Source organism: Hemicordylus capensis, chromosome 4, assembly GCF_027244095.1.
Source record: "Hemicordylus capensis ecotype Gifberg chromosome 4, rHemCap1.1.pri, whole genome shotgun sequence".
In the NCBI taxonomy this organism is placed as follows: domain Eukaryota; kingdom Metazoa; phylum Chordata; class Lepidosauria; order Squamata; family Cordylidae; genus Hemicordylus; species Hemicordylus capensis.
In genome coordinates this window covers 201,341,807-201,366,691 of record NC_069660.1, presented here as the reverse complement: position 1 = coordinate 201,366,691, position 24,885 = coordinate 201,341,807, and the positions used below count along the sequence as shown (strand labels likewise).

The window sequence follows — 24,885 nt, the reverse complement described above, 5'->3', positions numbered from 1 at the left end:
TGTTTTAACTAATGTTTTAACTTTTGTGTTTTTGTTGTAAACCGCCCAGAGACATAAGTTTGGGGCAGCATAAAATATGTTAAATAAATAAAATAAATAAATATCCTAGGATTCCTTTTCAAGTCCTTTTCTCATTATGTTTCCAGGAGGCTTTTTGCTCAGTATAACTAATTTGTATTTCTTTCCTTTTTAAAATTTTACTTTATTTAAAGGAAGCACTGCAGAAGATCAGACAGAAAAATACCATGCGACGTGAAGTGACTGTTGAACTGAGTAGCCAAGGATTCTGGAAAACTGGCATTCGCTCAGATGTCTGTCAGGTGATGAGATAGCCTTCTCTTTCCCTAGTGGATGAAGAAAAAGAACCCCCCCCCATGCTGGCTGTTTAAAAACTGCAGGGTTGTGGGGCAGGGTTGCCAGAGCCTCTGCTGGAGCCCTGTTGAAGCCCGGCTCCTTACCCCTCCTATGACTCTTTTGCTCTTTTTGGAAGTAACCCAAGAGGTGCGATATAGGGAGCTGGAGAGAAAGACAGCCTCCAGTCCCCTCCCTGAAATGCATCTGAAGTGTGAGCAAGGAACCGTTCGACCCAGCAAGGTTCAGCTCCCAGCAGGAGTCTTTCCTGAGGCTCAGCTGCAGGGAGAAGAGGTCCAAGCTGAAACTGAGTAGTGAACCAATCTCTGTGGGAATTGCCACCTATTATGTAATGGCAGAAACAGGTTTGCATTGAAAGTACATAGCTGGGCCTGGCCCCCGAATGGGCATGTTTGCAAAAACAAGTTTCCCCCTCACTTCCTGTTTGTCCTTACAGATGTACACTTGAAGCATCTTATCTGTATACCGTCTCTCAAAAATGCCATGGCCCTAATCCAGAGACTATTAGTAGTTGCTTGAGTCCCATTGATATAAAAAGGAATTTAGGCTGCAATTCTTTTTAGACTGTGAGCCCTTTTGGGACAAGGAATCATCTTGTTCTTTTCTCTATGTCCCTTTGACAATGTTCCTTGTTGAAAAGTGTATATAAACAGTAGGAACAGGTAATAGTGATACTTCCAAATTAACATTCTCAGGATTGAATTGTTATGTTCATTCCAGCAAACTTGTTCCATTAGTTCGCATTGGGGCTTAATCGCAACTAATCTATGGTCTGGGAACCATAGTGAAGACCAAGGTTGAAATTCTCAATCATTGATGAAGCAAACAGAGCCTATAACCTTGGGTCAGTCTTAGCGTAACTTATCTTACTAGGCTGTTGTGTAGCTAAAAAGAGGAGCGGGGAAGAACCCTGTAGAGCACCTTGGAGGAAGGAATGACTTCCTTGTGTTTAGCAGGAGGAGAGCAATTGTCTATTTGTTCATAGTGGCTGACATCCTGACTAAGGCATGTGCTGTGGGAAGAAGAGCCTGTGCTGTGGAAGGCTTCCCAACTACCACCTCAGCACTGGGGGTGGGAATGGGGTTTTGCTGATCTCCACTCTCTCCCCCCTCCCCCCTGAAAATGCCCTGTGCCAGGGGAAAATATGTCCCCGAGGGTGCATGACCCTCTGGGACATATTTGAAAGGAGCTACACTGTGTTTCTCAGTGTGTTGAAAGAGCTACACTGGCTGCCAGTAAGTTTCTGGGCAAAATACAAAGTGCTGGTTATAACCTATTATGCCTTAAACAGCTTAGGCCCTGGGTATTTGAGAGAATGTCTTCTTCACTATGAGCTCCATCGCCCATTGAGATCGTCCGGAGAGGTTCATCTCCAGTTGCCACTGGCTCATCTGCTGGCCACACTGGGATGGGCCTTCTCTGTTGCCACCCCAAGACTGTGGAATGCGCTCCCTAATGAAATGCGAGCCTCCCTATCTCTGACAACTTTTTAAAAGCACCCAAACTTTTAAAATCTGACTCGGGTCTTAAATTGTTTTAAGGTTTTTATTTTCTCTGTGTTAACTTGTTTTATGTCACTGTAAACCACCCAGAGATGGGCGTTTGGGATGGTGTACACATTAGACAGGCAGATATTTCTAGATGGCACAGGACAATTCCAGGGGGAGGGGATATTGGTGAAAAGTACCCCCACCCTGCTCAGTCATCGTAGCTACGTTGGTAGAAGCATGCAGCCTTAATCAGGGTGCCAGCCATTATTCTTCCAATGGCTGTTGCTGGTGTTTGTCTTGTGTTTCATGGTGGGCCCTTTGGGAATGGAAATGATTCTCTTACCTGTTTTGCTGGATGAATCATTTTGATATATTTTTTGTTCAAAAGCGGTATGCAAATATTAAGAAGCAATATAACCAATAAGACCTGTGTCGTGCTGTGAAGGAAAGTGAAAGTTAGGGGAAATGGGAGGTGCCTCCCTGTCCATATTCACTGAGTGGACAGGAGCCTTCCTTCTAGTGATCAGAGCAGAGAGCACCCAGTGGCTGGAGCATTCCACAATCTCAGGTAGAAAGGAAATCACATTTATACCAGCGTGTGGTCCAACAGCAGGTATTATTACAGCACCGTATTCATCCCTTTTGTTACTGATTCTTTGGTTGTTTTGTGGCTGAAACAAACGAGTTGGAATTCATAGAAGTGTTTTTTGCACTTAGAAGCAGAATTGTTCATGGCCTCTAAAGCCTTTGCAGTTCATCTAGTTAGATGTTCTTGTTTTCTTTTTATTGTGGAAGGGCAGCAAAGCACCAAAGAGCAAAGAGTATGCTATATTGCAAAATCAATTGTTTTTGAGAGAAAGAGAGAGATCTCCCCCCACAAGAGGTCAAAAGGAGACAATGTATCTAAAAAACAAAAAAAAATTGAAAGCTTTCTACTTGTGTTTTTCAGCTTTGCTTTCTACTAGATTAAACTGTGGTAAAATTGAACAAGTGTATATATCAAGGCTGTGGGCAGGTTTAATGCAGAGTGGTTTTAAATGGCTGGGTTGCTATCTTCTTTATATCTAATCTACTTTCTGTATCTTTATATAGAATTGTCTTAAACATACCCGTCACTAATCCCATGTGTGGCAGCTGTTGTGAGAGTTTGTGAGCAGCTGCCAGATAGGATTGCGACGGGGACGGGGGAGAAAATAGGGATGCCACCAGGATCCTCTGCTCACAGACACTACGTCTGTGCACTGTATTTTTTCCAAGTAGAAGCCTTGCATGGTTAGGACAGATTGAAGCAAGCATGACTTATCCTCTTAGCTAAGCAGGGTCTGCCTTGGTTGCATATGAATGGGAGACCTGATGTGTGAGCACTGTAAGTTAATATTCCCCTTAGGGGATGGAGCCGCTCGAGGAAGAGCAGAAGATTCCAAGTTCCCTCCCTGGCATCTCCAAGATAGGGCTGAAAGAGATTCCTGCCTGCAACCTTGGAGAAGCCGCTGCCAGCCTGTGAAGACAATACCAAGCTAGATAGACCAGTGGTCTGACTCAGTATATGGCAGCTTCCTATGCTCCTGTGACATGATCGTTCAGAATAATTGGGCATTTCCAATGTATGCATGATCTGACATTAGCTTTAACAGCTGAAACAAATCAGTTCATTTTTCGCAATACTTGTATTGGCTAATCTGCCATACTTTCCCCTGTCCATACCCACATGCTTTCTCAAGAGGAAGGATTTATTTATTTGTTTGTTTTTTATTTGTTTATTAGAAGCATTTAGTATACCGCCCACTCCAAAGACTCCGGGCGGTGTACAATGGCATGTAAATAAAGTAACATTAAAAATTACAATCAAAATTACATTAAAAATAGCAAACTAAAATAGATAATGGAAAGGAAATAAAGTAAACTACAGGGCAAATGCCCGGAGGAAAAGAAAGGTCTTCAGTAAGGATTTAAAGACAAGTAAAGAAGGGGTTAGATGAATCTGATATGTTTTATTTACTCATTAACTGGCCTTAGACGAATCACTGTTCTCTCAATCTTGGCTCCAGTCTGCAAGATGTAGATAATAATGCTGGCCTACCGTACAGGGCTTTTGTAAGAATTTCTGAGATGAATGTGTGTGATATACTTTGGACACTTGCAATGCACTGTATAAGTCAGGGCTGCACAACTATGGCCTTCCAGCTGTTGTTGGAGTACAACTCCCATCAACCTTGACTATTGGCCACTGTGGCTGTGGATGATGGGAGCTGTAGTTCAGCAGCCGCTGGAGGGCCAAAGCTGTGCAGCCCTGGTATAAATGCAAAGTAATGTTGTTGTTGTTGTTGTTGTTGTTGTCGTATGCTGAAAGCTCTAGATAAATTAGTAACTGTGATTTTTTTCTCCAGCATGCCATGATGCTTCCTGTCCTAACCCACCACATTCGCTATCATCAATGTCTGATGCATTTGGATAAACTGATCGGTTATACTTTTAAGGACCGGTGCTTATTGCAGGTAAGCAAATGCTAAAAATCACCTACTTTTAATATGGTTAGTATCTTCTTAAGAACTAACTTGCGGTATTGCTGCATGAAATAGAAAAGGGGGAAGCCTATGGATATGTTTCTCTTGGCCTTTTGAAGAAAGTATAGGCTTGTGCTAAGGAGAAGGGTTGGACTGTTTCGGGGCCCCTGGTCTCAGCTGGCTAAGCTGCCTTATAGCTTGGCACCATTTTTCTTTTCCTATGAGCAAAAGTGTTGGCAAACCTTTTGCCATACAACTTTGATTGGGTTACCAAAGACCAGGTAAAATTGACTCAGGGGTGAATATGGCCTTTAGGCTGCCAGTAGTTAATCTCTGCTGTAAACAGTATTGGTGTTCTTCATGAAAAAGCAGTAGAGCGTTTTACATTTTTTTCTTTTTATTAGATGTATATCCTACTATGTCAGTCAGGGTCGAAGCAGTTTACTCATACAACTGAAACCTTTAGGGTTGTTCTTGTTTTTTTGAGCAGACAGTGTTTCCCCTCTCTTCTTTTTCTGTCTTTGTAAGTTTGTAACTTGAAGATTACCAATGTGTTATAGAGCTTGCTTGTTGTCTTTTTGATCTATAAATTGATGATGGGCCAAATGATGATGAAATAAAGACATCAAGAGGCATTGTTTAAAATACTGTTAAAGAACAAGGATACAGAGAGAAGCATGTTGTTACGCCTGAACCTTTTACATAATTATTTTTATCCAAATGCATTTCAGCCATTGGATTCTCACATCAGCTCTTATTTTGTTCAATTTAGATGTGTCTTCCTTATGAATATGTGAAATATATGTGTATTTGTGTTGGAGGCAGAGCATACCAATGAACGTCACATATAACTGAATCATAGGCCTGTACACAGCTGACTCCAGTTTTCAGAGGACTCCTAGAAAATTGCACTTTCTGGGTCCCCTTCCTGGCTAGGCCCCAAAAGAGTTGCTTCACCACTTCTATATAAAGGCTTTTGGCACAGAGCTGAATCGTCTTTAGCAGACCTCTGGTACTGGTCCCAGGCCTGTAAATAATCACACTTGGTCATTGGGGATAAATAGAATCTCCTCCAGATTATCAGACAGGAAACTTTGCAAAATTTTGCCCCCCCCTTCTTCTTTTAGGGGTTGACATACTTCAGGCTTGTAGGAACTATTTTGTTCTTTCCTCTAGTAAAGGTTCAGCAGCCAGTCAGGGGCAAAATAATGACTTGGGAAAGGGAGGAATCAGACTCAGAATGGTGGCTCAGCAGGTGAAGCCAATTCCTTACTGTGCCCTATGAGTTGGGGTTACCTGCTTATTAAGAGGAAGTCTACATCTCAGCTACTACAGATCAGCTATACAGAATTCTAAAACACTTGCAGTGTAATTGTTTGGGTTGAAGGAGGCTGTTGAAACTTCCTGGCAGCTTTCATTCTTAAAAGCTTTTCAATAAGCAATCTTGTATCTGGATTTTTTATTTTGGGTTTTAAATTCTACATTTTAGCTTGCAATGACTCACCCAAGCCATCACTTAAACTTTGGGATGAATCCAGACCATGCAAGAAACTCTTTATCAAATTGTGGGATCCGCCAGCCCAAATATGGTGATAGAAAAGTCCATCATATGCATATGAGGAAAAAAGGTATGCTGCACTTTACTATTCTTCCTTCTACCATTTTTTATAAGTAGTTGGCCATTTTCTTCATGTGCCTTTTTCTCTTTGACTTGGATTTTAAAGTATTTCTACAAAAGGGTGATAAAGAAAGTTGGCAGAGTTCTTGAGCTGTACTGCAGCAGGTGAGGTGTCTTAAGTTTTTTTTTAATGCTTCCTTGTAAAAATAATCTTATGTGGAGAAAAGGGAGCACAACAGAAACAAAGATGTAACATCACTGACTTCCTGATATTTTATTACATGTAGATTTTTTTTCTTTTCTCCCTTCCCTGCTCTTGTGTCTCCCCTGCTTTCAAAACATAGGTTGTAATCTCCTTGGGAAAGGAAACTTTTTTTTTATTTGCTTATATAAAATGTGTTTGAGCATTTTTATTACTATTTTAATTTGAACTTTTCATTTGTTTTAATTGTTTATAAATTTCTTGGTTTGTTTTATTGTTATAAACCGCCTAGAGACTTCGGTAGTGGGTAGTATAAAAATATGTTAAATAAATATATTGCTGTATAACATTACACAAAGTGGTGTGTAAAGCACCACTTACCTCAGTGACACTGTGTAAATAATTATGTGGATGGATACGTAGTATGTGGATACATATGTGCCCAACCATAAAGGCAGCACAGCTGATGGGGCTGAAAAGGGGAGTCTTGGTGTTATGAACTCTGAACAGGAATAGCATTACAGAAGGTGGATGATGAAGAGTGCTCCCCACAGGATACACTGGAGACCTGTATGGGAAGCGAGTTCATCATATATACCTTTCCATTTTGAGTCCATGGAGGTTAGAATTGAAAGGCTTGGGAGAGGTGGCCTTAGCCCTAGCTGGCTAGCATCCTGCCAGCCCTTCAACCATTATAAAGGTCAAGTGTGTCGTCGAGTCGATTTCGACTCCTGGCGCCCACAGAGCCCTGTGGTTGTCTTTGGTAGACTACAGGAGGGGTTTACCATTGCCTCCTCCCACGCGGTATGAGATGATGCCTTTCAGCACTTTTCTATATCGCTGCTGCCCGATATAGTACCTACGGGGATTCGAACCAACAACCTTCTGCTTGTTAGTCAAGCATTTCCCTGCTGTGCCACTTAAGGTGGTAGTCAACCATTATACTGTGGTGGAAACCACTGTGTACAGTTAGCGTTTTCCCCCTCTTTTCTCTCTCTCTCTCTCTTTTTTTTTTTTTGAGTGAAGGTAATATGGATACACGTGTTAAAGGAGAGTTTCCAAAGCAGAGCATCTTGCACTGGGGTGGTGGTGTGTTAATTGACCCAGAAAGGATGGGGACTGGCAGAAGAAATGGCAGCTGGCTCGCCTTTCCACAGTTCTGCAGACGCGACTGAAAACAGAGCAGTTGATGAGCACTGATGATATAAGGCTAGGTCATGTGCTACCTGATCCACTACTGGTCAGACAGGCCAGAGAGTCATAATTGAAAAGAATGAAAGGAAGTCTCAACATTGAACAGAAGTATTTTACACAGATCAGTCCACATGAGGATGCTGTTTTTTAAATACAGTCTTGTTTGCATCTTCACACAGGCATAAACACCCTGATCAATATTATGTCACGTCTTGGACAAGATGACCCAGCTCCTTCCAGGTGTGCAAACAAGTGTTTGTGTGTGTTTTTCCCCACGGGGGTGGCTGGTATTGTGGGATGGTGCTGGTATTTCAATCTTATTGTGCTTGCTTAGGCTCTTTAGTCGACCTAGTGTTCAGGATTGCAGTGGAAACTTGAGCTGTGGGAGAAATTGGTATATTCTCAGCAAGAAGATACTGCACTTTGAACGCTGGGGAAATGTGATTAAAGCTTTTTTTTTTTTTTTTAATATACTTTTTATTCAAGATTCACAACACAAAAGGACAAACACAACTTATACAAACATTCACGAAGACATACGATGAAGACTTCCATCTCAGTCATTGGAACAAGGGAAATGTGATTAAAGCTTGACTCTTCTATTATATGAGCAGATCAGCCATCTTGTCTGGGGGCTATAGAAGCTTTCCAAAGGATGCAGCTCCTAGTACCAGTGAGAAAAGTGCAATGAGGAAAATTGCAGGAATTGTTGTATCTGGATTGTGATCTGTTGATCCCATTAGAATGGGTTCTGCGCCTGCGCGGAAGCCTCTCGGTATTGAGTCTATAGCTCCTCTTGGGCACCTGCGCCCTGCCCCACATGACCACGTGGCTATTTAAGGCGGGAGGAAGTGCAGGCACCTCAGTTCCTTTTCAACCGCCGTGGGGATCGCTTCCAATTTCTGTGGCTCCTTCGTTTCGGTTCCTTGCTATATTAAAAAGTTCTACTGACTACATCGTTCTGATCTTGGACTGTACTTTGACTACTCTTTTGATCATGATTTGGACTGACTGATTACTGGCTTGACCTCGGACCATTTTTTGTTGCTGCCTTGCCTACCGATTTTGTACGTTGAAAAGAGCGGACTGATTCTCGGATTTAGATCACGGACCGTTTGTGGAGTGAGTACTATGGACACCCCTAAGGGAAAGAAAACGTTCAAACGCTGTGATAAATGTAAAGCGGAACTGCCCTCCCAGGACGGCCACAGCTTATGCCTGATATGTTTGGGGGAGGCCCACATAACTTCGGTCTGCAAAATTTGTCAGTCCTTTTCAAAGCAGATGAGGAGGAACAGGGAACTTCGTCTAAGGGCGGCTCTATATGACGATGTCTTAGCTGCACCTTCCACCTCGTCAAAATCTCCACAAGGTGTGAGGGCCCTGGGTTCGGCCCAGTCTAAAACCTCTATGCCCGCCGAGACTACCCCAAGTCCTTGAAGTGGCCGGGTGATAAAATGGCTGCCGCTGAAAAGCTATCGACCTCGAGCTCCACGCTGTCGCCAAGGTCGGCTCAAGAAGTGGACGTGGTTTCGATCTCAATGGCACCTTCCATATCAGAAAGACCGGTCCCGTTGAAACCGAGGGCTTGTCGCTCAACCTCATCGTCATCGATACCAAGAGAAGCTTCTCCGTCATGTCAACAAACATCTTAGACATCGAGAGACCCGGCATCGACCTCTGCATCGACCGTGACAACCACCTCGACATCGACTTTGGCAACCACCTCGGCATCAACCTCGGCATCGGCATCAACAGTACCATCGACAGAGACGGTTCTTATGGCCGCACCGGCATCATTACCCGCTATACATTCCGCCCGTGATTTGGTGCCTGCCACAACACCAATCAGGTCTCCATCGATGTCGAGAGAGGGGGAACAACCGTCAGTCTTGCATACACAGACCAATATCACTACTGTAACTCCTCATTTTAGAGCGCCCATTACCTTCTCTTTGGATGAGGAAGATCTTTCTGATGCAGAGGCGGCTCCGTTGGACCCTCTTCTAAAGATGCTGGACTCCACTACTGCTACCCCCTCGACTTTCAGAGGGTTTCCACCTTCTGACGATGACCAAGCGCCTGACTCTACCCCGGTTCCGAAGTTACTAACCTCTACACAGCTTACAACTCCGACACCTTGGCACACTTGTGGCTTTAGCCATGCTGTTACACCTTCGAGAGAAACGGCACTGCCAGGCGCCTCCTCACCAGGGATGGCTTATGACTACCTGGAGGACAGGGCTTGGAGACAACCAGGCAACTCCATGGCTTGTCAGGCTGAACTAGATCCGGCGCCACTCCGTGTACGTCCGCTTTCATCAGGGAATGCTCCTGTGAGACCAATGAAAACACTTTATATGGCTTCCACTCAGACTCCTAGACTTGTTATTGCCAAGAGATATTCCCAGATGGCAGTAGGTCGTTTTAGTGATTCAGCGGTACAAACTGAGCCCTTGACGATTTTGGCTCCACCGCCCCCTGAATCGCCAGGCCTGCCACCGTCCACTTGGTCTCATTTGAATGAGAGCTCTGGGGACAGCCATCACGCCTCCTCTGATTTTGAATCAAGACACGGAAACTGGGGAGTCAGATCCATCCCCAGATGTAGCTACCCCAGCCCATGTTTTACCAACAGAGGAACTGAAGGCATACCATTCACATGTGAAGCAGATGGCTGCTGCGTTAGGTCTAGACCTCTCTTCTCAACTAAAGACCATAGATGACCCGGTCTATAACTTTATGCAACGATCTCAATCAGCCCAACCAGTGGCTTTACCATTACTACCTATCATTTCTAATGCAGCTCAGTGTGCATGGCAGGTGCCGCACACTTCTACTCCCACATCAAAATGTTTGGAGGGACTTTATCAAGTTCAAGAACAGGATAACATGTACCTGTTCAAACATCCTGTTCCGAACTCCCTAGTCATTGACTGTGCCACCAATTCAAGGTCAGGAAGGAGACATACCACCCCTGCTGATAAGGAGGGGAGGAAATTGGATGTTATGGGGAGGAAGCTGTACTCTACCTCTTGCCTATCTGTTAAAATAGCTAATTACTCTGCCTGTATGGCAAAGTATAGTTATTGTATATGGGAAAGCCTGGAAAAGGACTTGGATTCGCTATCGTCAGAAGAGCTTAATAATAGATTCCGCAAGACTCTCCAGAAGGCGGCAGACCTCACCTGCCAACAACTAAGTACGGCCAAGCATCTGGTGGAATCTGAGTCCAGATCCATCTCCACAGCAGTGACTCTGAGACGTCATGCTTGGTTACGCTCAGCTGCACTCCAGCAGGACATGAAAGACAAAATAGAAGGACTTCCTTTTGACGGGAAGGGCCTGTTCTCAGAGGAGACAGATGCAACTATGGAGAAAATGAAAAAGTCGAAGTTTACCGCCAAGACATTTACGGCTTCAACTTCCGCTTCAACATCTTATGAGGGAAAACAAAGATCCTTCTGTCGCCCGCGTCCAGCCTATAGACAACAGGACAGACGAGACTATCACAAGTCTAACCAGCCATATAATAAAGGTAACAATCAGCAAAAGGGAAAACTCTGGACAGGCCAACGAAAAGCTGCAGAGGAGAACAAGCAGCGCCTTTGAGATTCAGAACAGCCCATCGCATCACTGAATGACACGTTTGCTTACCCCCCCTAAACATTGGGGAGATTTGGGAGCGGCGAACAGCAACAACATCGAACAGCCGCATCCACTAGCCACCAATTCCATCAAGTTGGCAAGTCATGCGAAAGCATGGCGCCACATAACATTAGATCACTGGGCACTAAAAATTATCCAGTGCGGTTATGCAATAGAGTTCAAAGCTCTTCCGCAATTCCAGGGCATCCACTTTACAAAGGTGACTCCAGCCTTGTGCCAGGAGGTGCAGGAACTATTGCAAAAGAAAGCGATTGTGCCAGTGCAATGGGCACGAAGACGGTAGGGGTTTTACTCTTGTTATTTTCAAATCCCCAAAAAGGATGGAGGGATTCGGCCGATTATGGACTTAAGACATCTGAACAAATACATCCATGTGAAGAGGTATCGCATGACAACGTTGCAGGATATCCTACCGCTTCTGCATCACGAACGGTGGCTGGCAACTTTAGATCTCAAGGATCCCTACTTTCACATAGGGATCTGTCCATCCTTCAGGAAGTATCTTCGGTTCACTGTAGGAAGTGCGGTTTACCAGTACCAAGTGTTACCATTCGGACTATGCACTGCCCCACATGTCTTTACAAAGTGCATGGCAGCGGTAGTGGCCCACTTGCGGACAAAGGGGCTAAAACTTTACCCGTACCTGGACGATTGGCTCCTGTCGTCAAGGGACGAAGGCGAGTTATGTTTGCAAATACAATATATGTTAAGGCTTCTCCTGGACCTAGAAATACAGGTCAACTGGAAGAAATCCAACCTCACACCTGTACCTGTCAGCTCATACATTGGGGCTGTGCTAAATGCTACCCTGGGAAGGGTGTTCCTTCCAGAGGATCGTTTCCAAACTATCACATTGCTGGTACATCATTTTCAGAGCAACCCATTACAACCAGCTCGTTAGGTGCAGCGCCTCTTGGGCCTGATGGCCTCCTGCAAGTCCACCGTTCGATACACACGTCTGAGGATGAGGAAGTTGCAGATGTGGTTTCTCTCCTCCTTCAATCTGCTGAGAGACAACCCAGTGAAACTCTTGCAGGTGCCCATACCAGTCCTACGCACGCTGTCTTGGTGGACTCAGAAAGCCAACCTACTCAGAGGTGTGCCGTTCCAAGCACAAGCTCCATCGGTTTAGGTGACGACAGATGCGTCCCTGAGGGGCTGAGGCGGTCATTGCAATGCCATCAAGACTCAAGGCCTCTGGACGCGCTCACAGACCCATCTACATATAAATTTTTTAGAGCTGTTTGCGGTGTTTCAGTCAATGAAAGCCTTCCTTCCGATGCTATGGGGCAGGGTCGTACAGTTGCAGCTGGACAACACTACGGCCATAGCTTATCTAAACAGGCAAGGGGGAACAGTCTCCAGGTCTCTGTGTGCCCTGAGCCTTCAGATTTGGCATTGGTGCATCAGAAACAGCATTACGCCAATAGCCATCCACATCAAAGGCGCGAACAACATACTAGCAGACAACCTCAGCCGCTCCTTCTCGACGGAGTTCAGGCACGGGTGGGAGCTGAACGACGCTTACTTACACAACATATTCCGGCTCTGGGGTTTCCCAGAGATAGACTTATTTGCTACAGAGCAAAACAAGAAATGCAAGCTGGTTTGCTCCAGGGCGGGTCACGAACCTTTGTCACTAGGGGATGCGTTCCAGCTGGATAGGTCAGGGCGCTGGACTTGCATGTTCCCCCCCTCTACCTCTTGTGAGCAGAGTTGTAGCACACCTGTTGTTGGGACATGTGAAGGGCATCCTGATCACACCTTGGTGGCCCCACCAGGCATGGTTTCCGCAGCTACTCAGACTAGCTTCAAACACTTTTCCGAGACTTCCAAACCATCCAGACCTCCTGATTCAGGAACACGGCCGTCTTCTACACCCAGAAGTTCTGACTCTACAACCAACAGCATGGAGGATCAACTCTTAAAGAGGATCCTGCTGAACCAGCGTAAACCGTCTACATGGCGAAACTATGCCAGCAAATGGAAAAGATTTGTTATCTACACTTCCCGACATGCTTTCCACCCAAAGGAGGCCTCCATCCAGCAGGTCTTACTGTATATGACCTCCCTGAAGACAAAGAATCTCTCCAATGTATCAATCAAAGTTCATCTGGCAGCATTGTCATCTAAGCATCCGGGATGGGATGGCAAGACAGTGTTCTCCCACCCATCTTGCAAAAGTTTCCTGAAAGGCCTCTCTAACCTATACCTCCCCCCCCATCCGAAAACCACTCGAACAGTGGAGCATCTCACTGGTTCTCTTGGCCCTGACTGAGCCTCCATTTGAACCCATGCATTTGGCAGCATTAAAACTAATATCCTTGAAGAGTGCCTTCTTGGTGGCTATCACCACTGCTCGCAGGGTGAGTGAACTAACTGCGCTCCGGATGGATGTCCCTTTTGCCCGTTTCTACCCAGACAAGGTTCTCCTTCGACCAGATATCACCTTTTTGCCTAAGATTGTGTCTGACTTCCATATAAATCAGGACGTGGTACTGCCCACTTTTTTTAATTCACCAACCACACCGTTGGAGAAGGCTCTGCATTCCTTGGATGTGTGCAGAGCACTTCTCTGCTACCTTTCAAGGACTAAGCCTTTCCGGCTGTCAAAACGACTATTCATCTCCTATAAGGGAGTGAAGAAAGGGCAAGCATTATCTAGACAGAGGCTTTCACACTGGATAGTGGAGACCATCCATATGGCCTACTCTCTGCAAAAGGTTCATCTGCCAAGGACCATTAAAGCACATTCCACAAGGGCCTATGGAGCATCAGCTGCACACCTGTCTGGCATATCCTTCTAAGACATTTGTAAAGCTGCTATTTGGTCTTCTGAGCAACCTCTCATTAAACACTATGCTATAGACCTACGATCTGCAGCAGAGGCGAATTTTGGGAGAGCTCTTCTTAAAAGGGTGTTGCAATAACTCTACTGCTCCCTCCTCCTTTAGGAGCTAACTAAACACCCATTCTAATGGGTTCAACGGATCACGATCCAGATAAACAGGTTTCTCACCTGTAACTGATGATCTGGTAGTGATCTGTTGATATCCATTAGACCCTCCCGATCCTCCCCTCCGCAGTAGTACTTACCTTCCTGCAGTAGAACTTACCTGCTTACTCGACTGCTACGGCGGTCTCCAAGGAATTGAGGTGCCTGTGCTTCCTCCCGCCTTAAATAGCCACGTAGTCATGTGGGGTGGGGTGCAGGCACCGAAGAGGAGCTGTAGACTCGATACCGAGAGGCTTCCGCGCAGGCGCCGAACCCATTCTAATGGATATCAACGGATCACTACCAGATCATCAGTTACAGGTGAACAACCTGTTTTTGTGTTACTGAAGAAAAGTGAGTGCATGTGAACATATGCAGTTGCCTTGCAATGAGTCAGCTGGTCTATATAGCTCAATATTTCTTCCTTTCAGTATATCTCCCCAGACATAGACTAAACACATGGAAGTGGAGTGGGACAGCACCCACTGTCCCTGCTCCCAACACTGTATGTCCATAGTGGCCTTCTTCGGATGTTCCTGCTAATGGGTCCAGGTCACAGGAATGGTTGGGGGGCATGGCAGCATCAAGGCCAGGGCCAGCGGGGGTGGTCTTGTCCCCCGTCTCCTTAGCCTACACAGGGAGAAAGGGGCTGTCACCTGCTCTGACTTTCAGTTCTCTGATCCCCGAGAACTCAGAAGGGACAGCTTTCCTAGTCTTGCTGCTTGAGATCTGTTTTAGCAGATGGTGCCTGGGACCCACTGCATGCCAAGCATGTGCTATTTCACTGAGCCATGGCCCTGAGTGAAGATTGACTGCATATTTGGGGAGAGTGTTGCAATCCAGAAAGGGCTAGGCACTAAATTGCTTTGGGAGCAGGTAGGGATGTGTGGACAGATGTTGACTCTTAACGAAATCTCCTTGTTCTTCCCTCATGCCATCTTATGCAGAGGTCTGAGCCTTAGAGGTTCTGTACTGGCCTTTGGGTTTATCTTGAAACGCTGTGTAATTACAGCAACGTAATACATATTAAAGTTCAGTACTTTTTGGTGGTTGTTGGTGGTTGTTGTTTTTACATAAAACTGTGGGGCGGGGGTGCCTAAGCCCTCTTCCCAGCGGAAAAGAACAATGCGTTCTAATCCATTATTCATTATCCCCCTCCTCCCCCCCACCCGCCCACTCTTAATTAATTTGACTGGGAAAGCCATACTTCTGAGGTTTATGCTTGCCATTCAGCTGCCGCACTTCTGCAAAGAAAGATTTTGCATGGACGTGATACAGCCTGTCTGATTGGAGTGAGTCTTCTCTGCTTTGCAAGAAGACGGACTTATTTCTTATGTGGAAGAGGAGATGTTGGGGGGTGGGGAGCTGCATTTAATTCGATTACACAAATCCAGAACTAAACTTGACAATTTGGGCTTTTTCCAGGGTGTTGTTTGTGTTCTTGAACTGTGTGTATCTGCAGAGTGACTTTAAACTAGGTGATGTATCTTTTCAGGGTGAAACAATGGTAGATTTCTAGAGGTGTCAGGGTGCCAGTCCTTCCCCATATGTTTCAGAGCACATGCGACTGTTTCTCAGGAACACCAGTATCTCTGGCCAGTTCCCTGTTCCTACCATCCAAGTGACAATGGCTGTAATCCATTAATGGGGCTATGTACTGGCTTTGCATACCAGACCTATTTGCTGAGGGCCGGGGGAGAAGGGTGAACAACACTGCCCTGTGTTGCATCCCTGACTATAATTGTTAAGAATTATAAACATATTTATACTAAATCATTGAAATGGATGTCAGGCTTCAAGCAGTTTAACCTTGTTGGTCACCAAGAGCAAGCCACTGGGCCATACTGTATTTTGCTCGCCTCTGCTTGAAAGCTTAAATGGTACCCCCTGAGAGGTGTTCAATGGCACCTCCTATTTATTTGGAGTTATTTTTATCTGCTTTCTTTAATCTGGCCACAGTACTGAAGTGGCTTACCAGTTTTTGTGCTTCCTGCTCCACAGAGCCTTGTGTGTTGCTGGCTACCAGAAACCAGTTAGCCAAAATAGAGAGATCCCATGGCTGTATTAAAAACAAACCAAGTCTCTAGTCCTGGTGCATGTGAAGATATGTTTGGAAGAGTGCAGGCAGAGAGGAGCTGAAATAGATTTCCAGTGGGTGGGACTTAACAGGCCAGTAAATACGCCTCTTTTCACAGAGGAGAAGCAGTCTGTGAAGTATGTATGTGAAGCCACTTCTCTTCACCCCATAACACTGAGGCTGCATCATGGCAAAAGACCCAGCTTGGTGCCATTTTGAAAAAGGCAATCTGCCTTCCTGTGTTGCCTCTTCCTTTGACTTGAAAAAAAATTATTCCTGTGCCAGGGTATACTAGAAACATGAGCCGATGGTCATCATAATACAATTTTCAAGCCCAGTTGGTGGCCGTATTTGAGGATGCTCTGGTCTTGGCGCCTTTTCTTTGCAGTACCCCCTAAAGCAGGGGTAGGTAACCTTGGCACTCCAGCTGGTGTTGAACTACAACTCGCATCATCCCCTGCCACAAGGCAGGGGATGATGCGAGTTGTAGTTCAACACCAGCTGGAGTGCCAAGGTTGCCTACCCCTGCACTAGAGGCATGCCATCCTCTGTCTCTCTTTATTATTTTTATTGATTTGATTTGACTTGATTTGTATACCGCCCTTCCAAAATGGCTCAGGGCGGTTTACAATTAAAACCAACCACTAAAACAGTAAAGAGCTAAAACAATTAAAAAATAATATAACAATTAACAATTTTAAAACACTTTAAAACAACAATTAAGCAATTACAGTGATTAAAAACCCAAAATCGGGTTTTCAATTTTAAAATAAACCAGATATTAAAACCCCGAAAATGTAGGAAGCTGAGAAAAGATGAGTGAAAAGATGGGTTTTCAGGAGTTTTTTTTTAATTGCCAGAGATGGGGAGGATCGTATCTCAGCAGGGAGCGCATTCCACAATCTCGGGGCAGTGACCGAGAAGGCCCATCTCTGTGTAGCCACCAAACGAGTTGGCGGTAACTGGAGACGGTAACTGGAGTTTAAGTGTGCTGTTGTTTTCTGACCCTAAAAGCAAGCACACCTTGCTGAAGCCACCCCCAATACATTTCCAGAGGATTTCCAAGCATCCACAGTTTGCCTTTCATTCACATCCAGAAGAGTGTGCAGAAAAAGACATGCAAGGCTTGCTATTAAAGCTGTTGCTAGAACAGAGAGGGGAGTCTCCCTGCTAGATGCTTGATTTTGTCTTCCAGGCACAGCTCCAGCAGTCTGTAGTTGGCCTAGGAGGAGGCCTTTCTTTTAAATCATTGGCGGTGATGGCGGTGCACGAAAAAGCCGGTCTCAGCGTGCCGCTGCACGTCGTTATCTTTTCCTTTTGTTAATAAGTTGACAAGACATTATGATCCATCTGATTACCTTTCATGCTGCCTGTGGTTTTGGTGCAGTGCCTGAGAAGCCCAAATATTCACTGTTGTGTCAGAGAGTGCAGCGAATAAAGAAGCAAAGCAGCAGGAGTCAAGGGTTTGACTGGCTGTTGTTTTTCTGTTTCTAATGTCTAAGACACATAGGGGTCACTTGTAACAATCTTTGCATTTGTTTGCAGGATTAACCATAATGAACGTTTGGAATTTTTGGGAGATGCTGTGGTTGAGTTCTTAACTAGGTGAGTCTGGAGCTCATGCCTAATGCACATTCTGTTAAATCATATTTTGCTCATTTTTTAAAAAATCATATCTGTTTATTTAGAGCTGTCCAGTGGTTAGAGTCATATTTTGCTAATTAACTTTGATTTTTCTTTGGCTGGTTGGTTCAGGAAGGAAACGAAAAAGAGCTCAACCATTTTATAACTAGTAAGAACTAATCACCCTACTTTCCTTTCACTGTCTCTACATCTGGACTAAATTTGGTGCAAATCAAGGTCCACAAGTTAGATCTCTTATGCCTCAAATGTTCATGTGTCCGCCATCTTGGATCGGGGTGGAAGTGATAATTACAAACTGCACCATTGAGGTGTCCCTGTGTGTCGCTCACTACAGCCCTTCCAAATTTGGTTCAAATCGGTTAGACAGTCGTCAAGTTAGTGCATGTGTGCCTCAAATGTTTATGCATCTGCTATCTTCAGTTGGGTGGATACCATCATCACAAACTATACCATTGAGGTGTCCCTGTGTGTCACTCACTACAAGTGTACCTAATTTGGTTCAAATCATTTAGACAGTCTACAAGTTAGATCACTTGCGCCTCAAATGTTCATGCACCCCCCATCTTGGATTGGGGTAGATGACATCATCACAAACTATGCCATTGACGTGTCCCTACAGCTGCAGCAAATTTGGTGCAACTCAGTTAAGCGGTTCACAAGTTAGCCCACTTGTACCTCAAATGTTTACGCATCTGCCATTTTGAATCAGTGTGGATGACATAATCACAAACTATGCCATTGAGGTGTCCCTGTGTGTCACTCACTACAAGTGTACCTAATTTGATTTAAATTGGTTAGACAGTCCACAAATTAGCCCGCTTGCACCTCAGATGTTCACGCAGCCGCCACCTTGAACTGGAGTGGATGATATCATCACACACCATGCCATTTGGGCATCCCTATGTGTCCCTACAGCTGTAGCAAATTTGGTTCAAATCAGTTAGGTGGTTCACAATTTAGCCCACCTGCGCCTCCAAAGGTTTATGCACCTGCTATCTTGGATCGGGGTGAATGGCATCAACACAAACTACGCCATTGAGGTTTCCCTATATGTCCCTACAACTGTACCCTATTTGGTTCATATTGGTCCAGGTGTTGTGAAGTTGATGGGGGGTGGGGGGACACACACATACAGAATTCCGGGTAATCTCATAAGCCTACTAGAAAGTAGGCTAAAAATAGGCTTGTGTGCAACACTTTCGATGTGCCCATCTTCTTGAGATCTCTTGCATTCTCTTATACCTTTGCAATGTAGATCATTACCATTGCTTTTCTGCTCAACAGATGGGGAGTGGAGGCCCTTAGTGTGTGACTTGCCCAAAGTCTGTCATCTTCTTTTTCTTTCCAAACCAATGGACTGGGTTTTCTTAGTTCAGGTAGACAACACAAAAGATCAGGTTCTCCCCTCTCCCTCTCCCAAGCTTTTGCATGGTGCTTCTAGCATATTGGAATCTGTATCTCAGTGAGTTGAGGATTAAGCTCAGAATTGAAGCAGGAAGTCTGGTTTTTAAACATTCTGTCCTGTGCGTGTCAACTCATAAATTTTGCCAGGACCGTTTTGCCATCATATCCCAAATCAAACATCATGGGTTTTTTTCAAGAAATATCCAGAGCATGTACTCTGCAGACAATACTGAGAGCATTGAATTTCTTTAGAAACACATTAGAGAGTTCATCTGCCATCACAGGATCAAGAGAAATGCGGAACATCCAGATTAAATAATGGATAAGCACCTTTGCATTGGATAAGCACTGGATCAGTTGTGGATTGCTTGGTAAAGAACAGAGGGTGAGAGAGGGAGGCTGTCTTTAATAAGTCTGTTGTTTCCTGCCAAGCCTCTCTGGAGCAAGTGGTTGTGAAGCTCCCTCTAAGTATGAGGGACCGTCCCCGCCCCCCCCCCCCGGCTTTCTGTTCCCTCAACCTTTCTGTCCCTCTCCTGACTACGAGTGACATTGTAATGTTGCATGAGGTATTTTGTCATAGTCGATATTACCACAGAAGAGAGGAGAACATGTAAGGCTTCATGTTTTAGAAACAGCCATGATGTCCAGTTCTGGCCTCTGCATCGCCTCCGATTAATCTAAACTCTTTCGCAATGTGTGTTGAGACCATTAATTAGTCAATTGCAGAGTAGTAGTCAGTCTACTCTGTAATGTTTTCACGGGCACTTAAAAGAGAGTGCATGCATGTGGACAATCTTCGTTAGCAATCCCTGCCACAACTTGGTCATGTCTACTTTTGAAGTTTCATAGCATGCCGAGGCCCTAAAGTGTAATATTGCAAGATGAAAAGCTGATGTCTCTGTCCCGTCAGATGTAATTTAAAGTTGCTCATAACTGCTCTGGAGAATGGCTAGTCTAGGGCCAAATGCTTCCAAGTTTATATCCAGCAAATAAAAAGAATACATCATTTTAGAACATGTCATCTTCTTGTCATGGAACTCCTTGATCTTTCCGCCTATAATCTCAAGTGAGAAGAGTGTTTACACATAAACTTGATTTTTTCTTTTCCCTCCTCCCAGTATAGGGTTATTATTCACTAAACCTAACTTCATAAAGGCACTCTTGGCATTCTGCCTTTCTTTGGGTAACATGCAGCTACGCTCATGTATTTGCAATTTAAAAAATAAATCACGAAAATATTCCCAGTTAATGGAAGATTGCTCCAATCTTTCCTCCACAGACATGTCTAGAAGTATTGAAAAACTACAAAAAGAACACAAAATTGACTTTTTATAGCCTAGTGCAAACAGCAGCCATTTTCTTGATAAGTGTCATTTGTGACAGAAGGCAATATCCAAAAATCTAGGGTGGCAGGTTTGAAACCCATTTCCAGATCTCAGGTATGTCCCCCTGTAATGGGGAAAGTGGTTGTCTTATTGAAAGAGAGGCTCTAAAAGTGTTAAGACGTTACAGATAAAGAAAAGAAAAATAGCACCAATGCCTCCCAACAACTACTTTGAATGAGTGGCTTCTTGCTTTGTTTTGTTTGCATTAAAATATATGTGGGCTTTTATCTTCTAAAATAACAGGTGCTGAAGTACTACAGATTTATTTAATGCTCAGAAACTAGCTCTTTTGGTATTTGTATTAATAGTAAAGCTCCGCAGTCCACTTTTACATGTGGTCTTTAGAGATTTGACAATTGGCACCTTGAATGTATAACTGTCTTGATGTAACTTTTGTGAATTTAGCAAAACCTCTGCAATGATCTAACAGCTAGATCCTATGCAACTTTACTCAGAAGTCCTACAATCCTGTGCACACTTATGAACCTATGAAACTGCCTGATACTAAGTCAGATCACTGGTCCATCTAGCTCAGTGGTCCATCTAGCTTATGGTCCATTGAGCTCAGTATTGTCTGTACTGACTGGCAGTGACTCTCTAGTGTTTCAGACTGGGGTGAGTGGTTTTTCCCAGCCCTATCTGGAGATGCCACAGATTGAACCTGGGGGCCTTCAGCATTTAAAGTATGTGCTTTACTGCTACTGCTAATCGCTTCACTGAACAAAATGGGACTTGCTTCTGAATAACCATACATATGGGCTACATAGCTGCAACCTTCTGCATGCTTACCTGTGAGTAAATACCATTTAATCCTGTGGCTTAGTTTCAGCATGCTTAGGATTGCACTGTAAATTTAGTGGGATTCGTTTTCAAAGGACTAGGAATTTCAAATGCGTCAAAAAAAGATCTGCCTGAGCTGTGGTTTTTCAGATAATGTGAGTGAAATAAAGCCGATCATGTGGTTGAACCAGTTATTCTTATGTATTTCTTGATCACCTAAGATTTATCTATTTACTTCTCTTCCTCCCTTTAAGGAGCTCCTTAAGACTTCAGTGTATTTGGAACGTGCCAGGATCTCTCTGCTGAACGTATCACACAGAGTGATTGTGAAGCTGAAACACCTATTTGAGTTCCTTAGAGGAACTGTGGGATGATGATGATGATGATTTGTTCAATTTCTATACCACCCTTCCAAAAATGGCTCAGGGCGGTTTACACAGAGAAATAATAAATAAATAAGATGGATCAAAGGGCTCACAATCTAAAAATAAACATAAGATAGACACCAGCAACAGTCACTGGAGGTACTGTGATGGGGGTGGATCAGAGGCGTAACTAGGGAAAACGGCGCCCGGGGCAAGCACTGAATTGGCGCCCCCCCCCCCGTGCCCCCAACATACTACATTATACTTAGGTTTTTCCTCACAAGTGCTCGCCGCCACCACCAAGCCAGGCCACTGACTGGCCGCCAGGTGACAGCAAAGCAATGGGGGGGGGCGCGGGCGGCGCGGAAGGGACCGCTCATGGGGGAGGGGGTGCCGACGTTCTCTCTTGACTGCTGCAGCGCTGCTGCACTGAGCAGGAAATATTTGTATTAACAAAAAATTAACAAAAAATTTTAAAAAAATTGTCATGGCGGCGCCCCCCACGTGACCAGAAAAGATGGCGCCCGGGGCACGTGCCCCCCCGCCCCCTATAGTTACGCCTCTGGGGTGGATAGGGCCAGTTACTCTGCCCCTGCTCAATAAAGAGAATCACCACGTTTTAAAGGTGCCTCTTTGCCAAGTTAGCAGGGATGCAACTGTTTCAATTATGGACTCAGCACTTTGGGCAGATCAGACCGTAATCTCCTCCAACCTGACCCATTGCATAGAAAGGAGTGGGTGTGCACATCTCCTCCCACCATCGCATTCCACCATCCCATCTTTGCCTTACACATGGGGATGGCATGTCCGAATGGCACTTAATCATGTAATTGACTTTCTCTCTCCTTCCATGTACAGGGATGAGATGCTGGGTGGGTGTGGAGACTTTGCATGTACTTTCTCTACACCACACAATGGGCTGTATCGGGGAGACATCCTGTCCAGTCAAGACCCTTAAAACCTTTTTGAATGTGCTGCCTTGCATTCTTAGGAATGGGTCCATAGCTCCGTGGTAGAGCACTTGCTTTGCATGCAGAAGGTTCCAGGTTCAATCCCTGGCAACTCCAGGAAAGACTCTTGCTTGAAACCCTGGAGAGCTGCTGCTAATCAGTGTAGTCAATACTGAGTTACATGGACCAAGAGTTGGACTCGGTACAAGGCAGCTTCCTGTGTTCTTTGTCTAAGCTGTAGTTTAGCCATATTGTTTTAATTTCAAGCTTCCATTTAGGTTTCAGAATAAGAAAGGTACTCATGGGAAACTCTCCAGTGTTTACTCGGTTCATAAATTACTGCAACATTAAATTACCAGAACAGCATGGGAAGGAGCCACAGGAAAGTGATTCCCACCCATACTGCTCTGGTAATATTTGCACGTGGATGGAGCCAAAGAAGTGGTTTCTTCTCATGAGAACTTCACTTGGAAGGGAGGGAGACCAGCATTCACTTGAGAAGAAGTTTCATCATTGTTCCCTCTCATATGATTCTTGTGTCTGAATATTTCCAGAAGGGTGTGACAAGAAACTGCTGAAAGGGATTCCTGTGTTGCTGCAGTAGCACGCAAGTCAGTTCCAAGACCAGCAGCATTTTGGAAAGGGCATTGTCATCTATGCAAAGAACAGTATTGTGTATCAGCAGATTTCAGAGCCCATATAGTGGTAAAAGCACCTGAAATTGAATGTGATATTTATCATTTATTTCCAGCGTCCATTTGTACTATCTCTTTCCAAGCCTAGAGGAAGGAGGGTTAGCAACATATCGCACTGCCATCGTTCAGAACCAACATCTTGCCATGCTAGCTAAGGTACATACAATTACTTTCATATCAAAATTTGAATTATTTAAGGTGTCTGGCCAAATTGGCGGATCTATTTGTCAATGAAGCTGCACAATTTGCAGCTGTATCTTTATTATGGCTATATTGCAAGTAACTCATATGTAGCAGAACATCTAGGAGAATCCACCCCATTGTGTCACTTGTTTGCTGGCTGTTGGGTGGCAGAAACTTTCTGAAAAGGATTCTGTGTGTTGAACAATGAGTTTTGGATTTTAGTTGGCTCATTTGGAACTTTATAGATGTTCTGTAAGAGTGACTTCTATAAGTGATGCCATGAGTTATTAAATGTTGTCTCTTGCATGCAGATTTCCCCATATATACCTCTTTTGACTGGCCAGTATCCTCACTAGCTGTATGCTTGCTGAAAAAGCATCCCTGCTGTGGAGAGCTTCCTGAGCTCCGCAGTGCTGATCATGTGAGGGGGGGATTTTTGCTGATCTTTCCTTCTTCCAGAAGGAAGAAGAAAAACCCTGCACCACCCATATTTTTGTGGGTCATGCAGCCCTCAGGGACATATTTTTGGGTGGTGCCGAGCGCTTCCAGGGGAAGGAGAGATGGGCAGAAATTGCCCCCTCCCCACATGGTAAGCACTGTAGAACTCAGGAAGCTCTCTTTAGCAGGGACACGTCTTCACAGTGCATGGTTAGTGAGGATGTCAGCTACTGACGTATGGTTGGAGCATTTATAACTCCCATTGTTACCAGTGTGTATTTTTAACACAGTGACAAAAGTAGAACAGAATGGTATAAAAGGCTAGGAATTTTTTTTGCAGATATGTACCACTAAGGATCTGTTTGATTTGATGAGAGTTCTAGAAAACCTCTTTTTCTGAGATGTTTTTCTGAAAAGGGGGATGAGAAAGAGAAGAGGGACAGAGAAGGAAGAAAGATGGATATGCATGGTAAAACATTCAAAGTATTTTTTGTGTGGCAGATTGGGGTTAAAAGTGGACTTCTGCTCTGAAAAGGTTGAAGACCGCTTGTAATCTGCTTTTTATGCTAGGCAAATAAAAGAAAATAAAGGTATTAAAGAGCTCTGTAAAACATTGCAATAGTGAAATAATTGAATTCAAGACCTCTGCTTAAGTAGGTAAAAATGTGAAGGTCAAAACCATTGCAGTGGCTTTCAACAATGATGACAGTGACGAATATTTCATGTTTCAAAGAAAGCATTCAAAATCCCCCTGTTCTAAAACTGAAGGCCAGCTTTTGTGCTTACTACATGATTTCAAATGAAGAACACATCCATCCACCCTCCCTTCCTTTTTAAAAGTCTCCTTTTACCAATTATCTATCTATCTATCTATCTATCTATCTATCTATCTATCTATCTATCATATTTCTATACTGCCT

General features: G+C 44.4%; 1 protein-coding gene across 4 annotated transcripts in view; it reads left to right on the top strand.

Moving 5' to 3' along the window:
* Window positions 1-24,885, top strand: part of DROSHA (drosha ribonuclease III) — a 130,706-nt gene that overhangs the window by 52,024 nt on the left and 53,797 nt on the right. For all 4 annotated transcript variants that reach the window (XM_053250286.1, XM_053250284.1, XM_053250285.1 and 1 more), the window contains 6 exons: window positions 213-320; window positions 4,250-4,357; window positions 5,856-5,994; window positions 7,560-7,620; window positions 17,667-17,726; window positions 23,401-23,500. In XM_053250286.1, coding sequence (XP_053106261.1) covers window positions 213-320; window positions 4,250-4,357; window positions 5,856-5,994; window positions 7,560-7,620; window positions 17,667-17,726; window positions 23,401-23,500 — 576 coding nt within the window. The remainder of the gene's footprint in view (window positions 1-212; window positions 321-4,249; window positions 4,358-5,855; window positions 5,995-7,559; window positions 7,621-17,666; window positions 17,727-23,400; window positions 23,501-24,885) is intronic.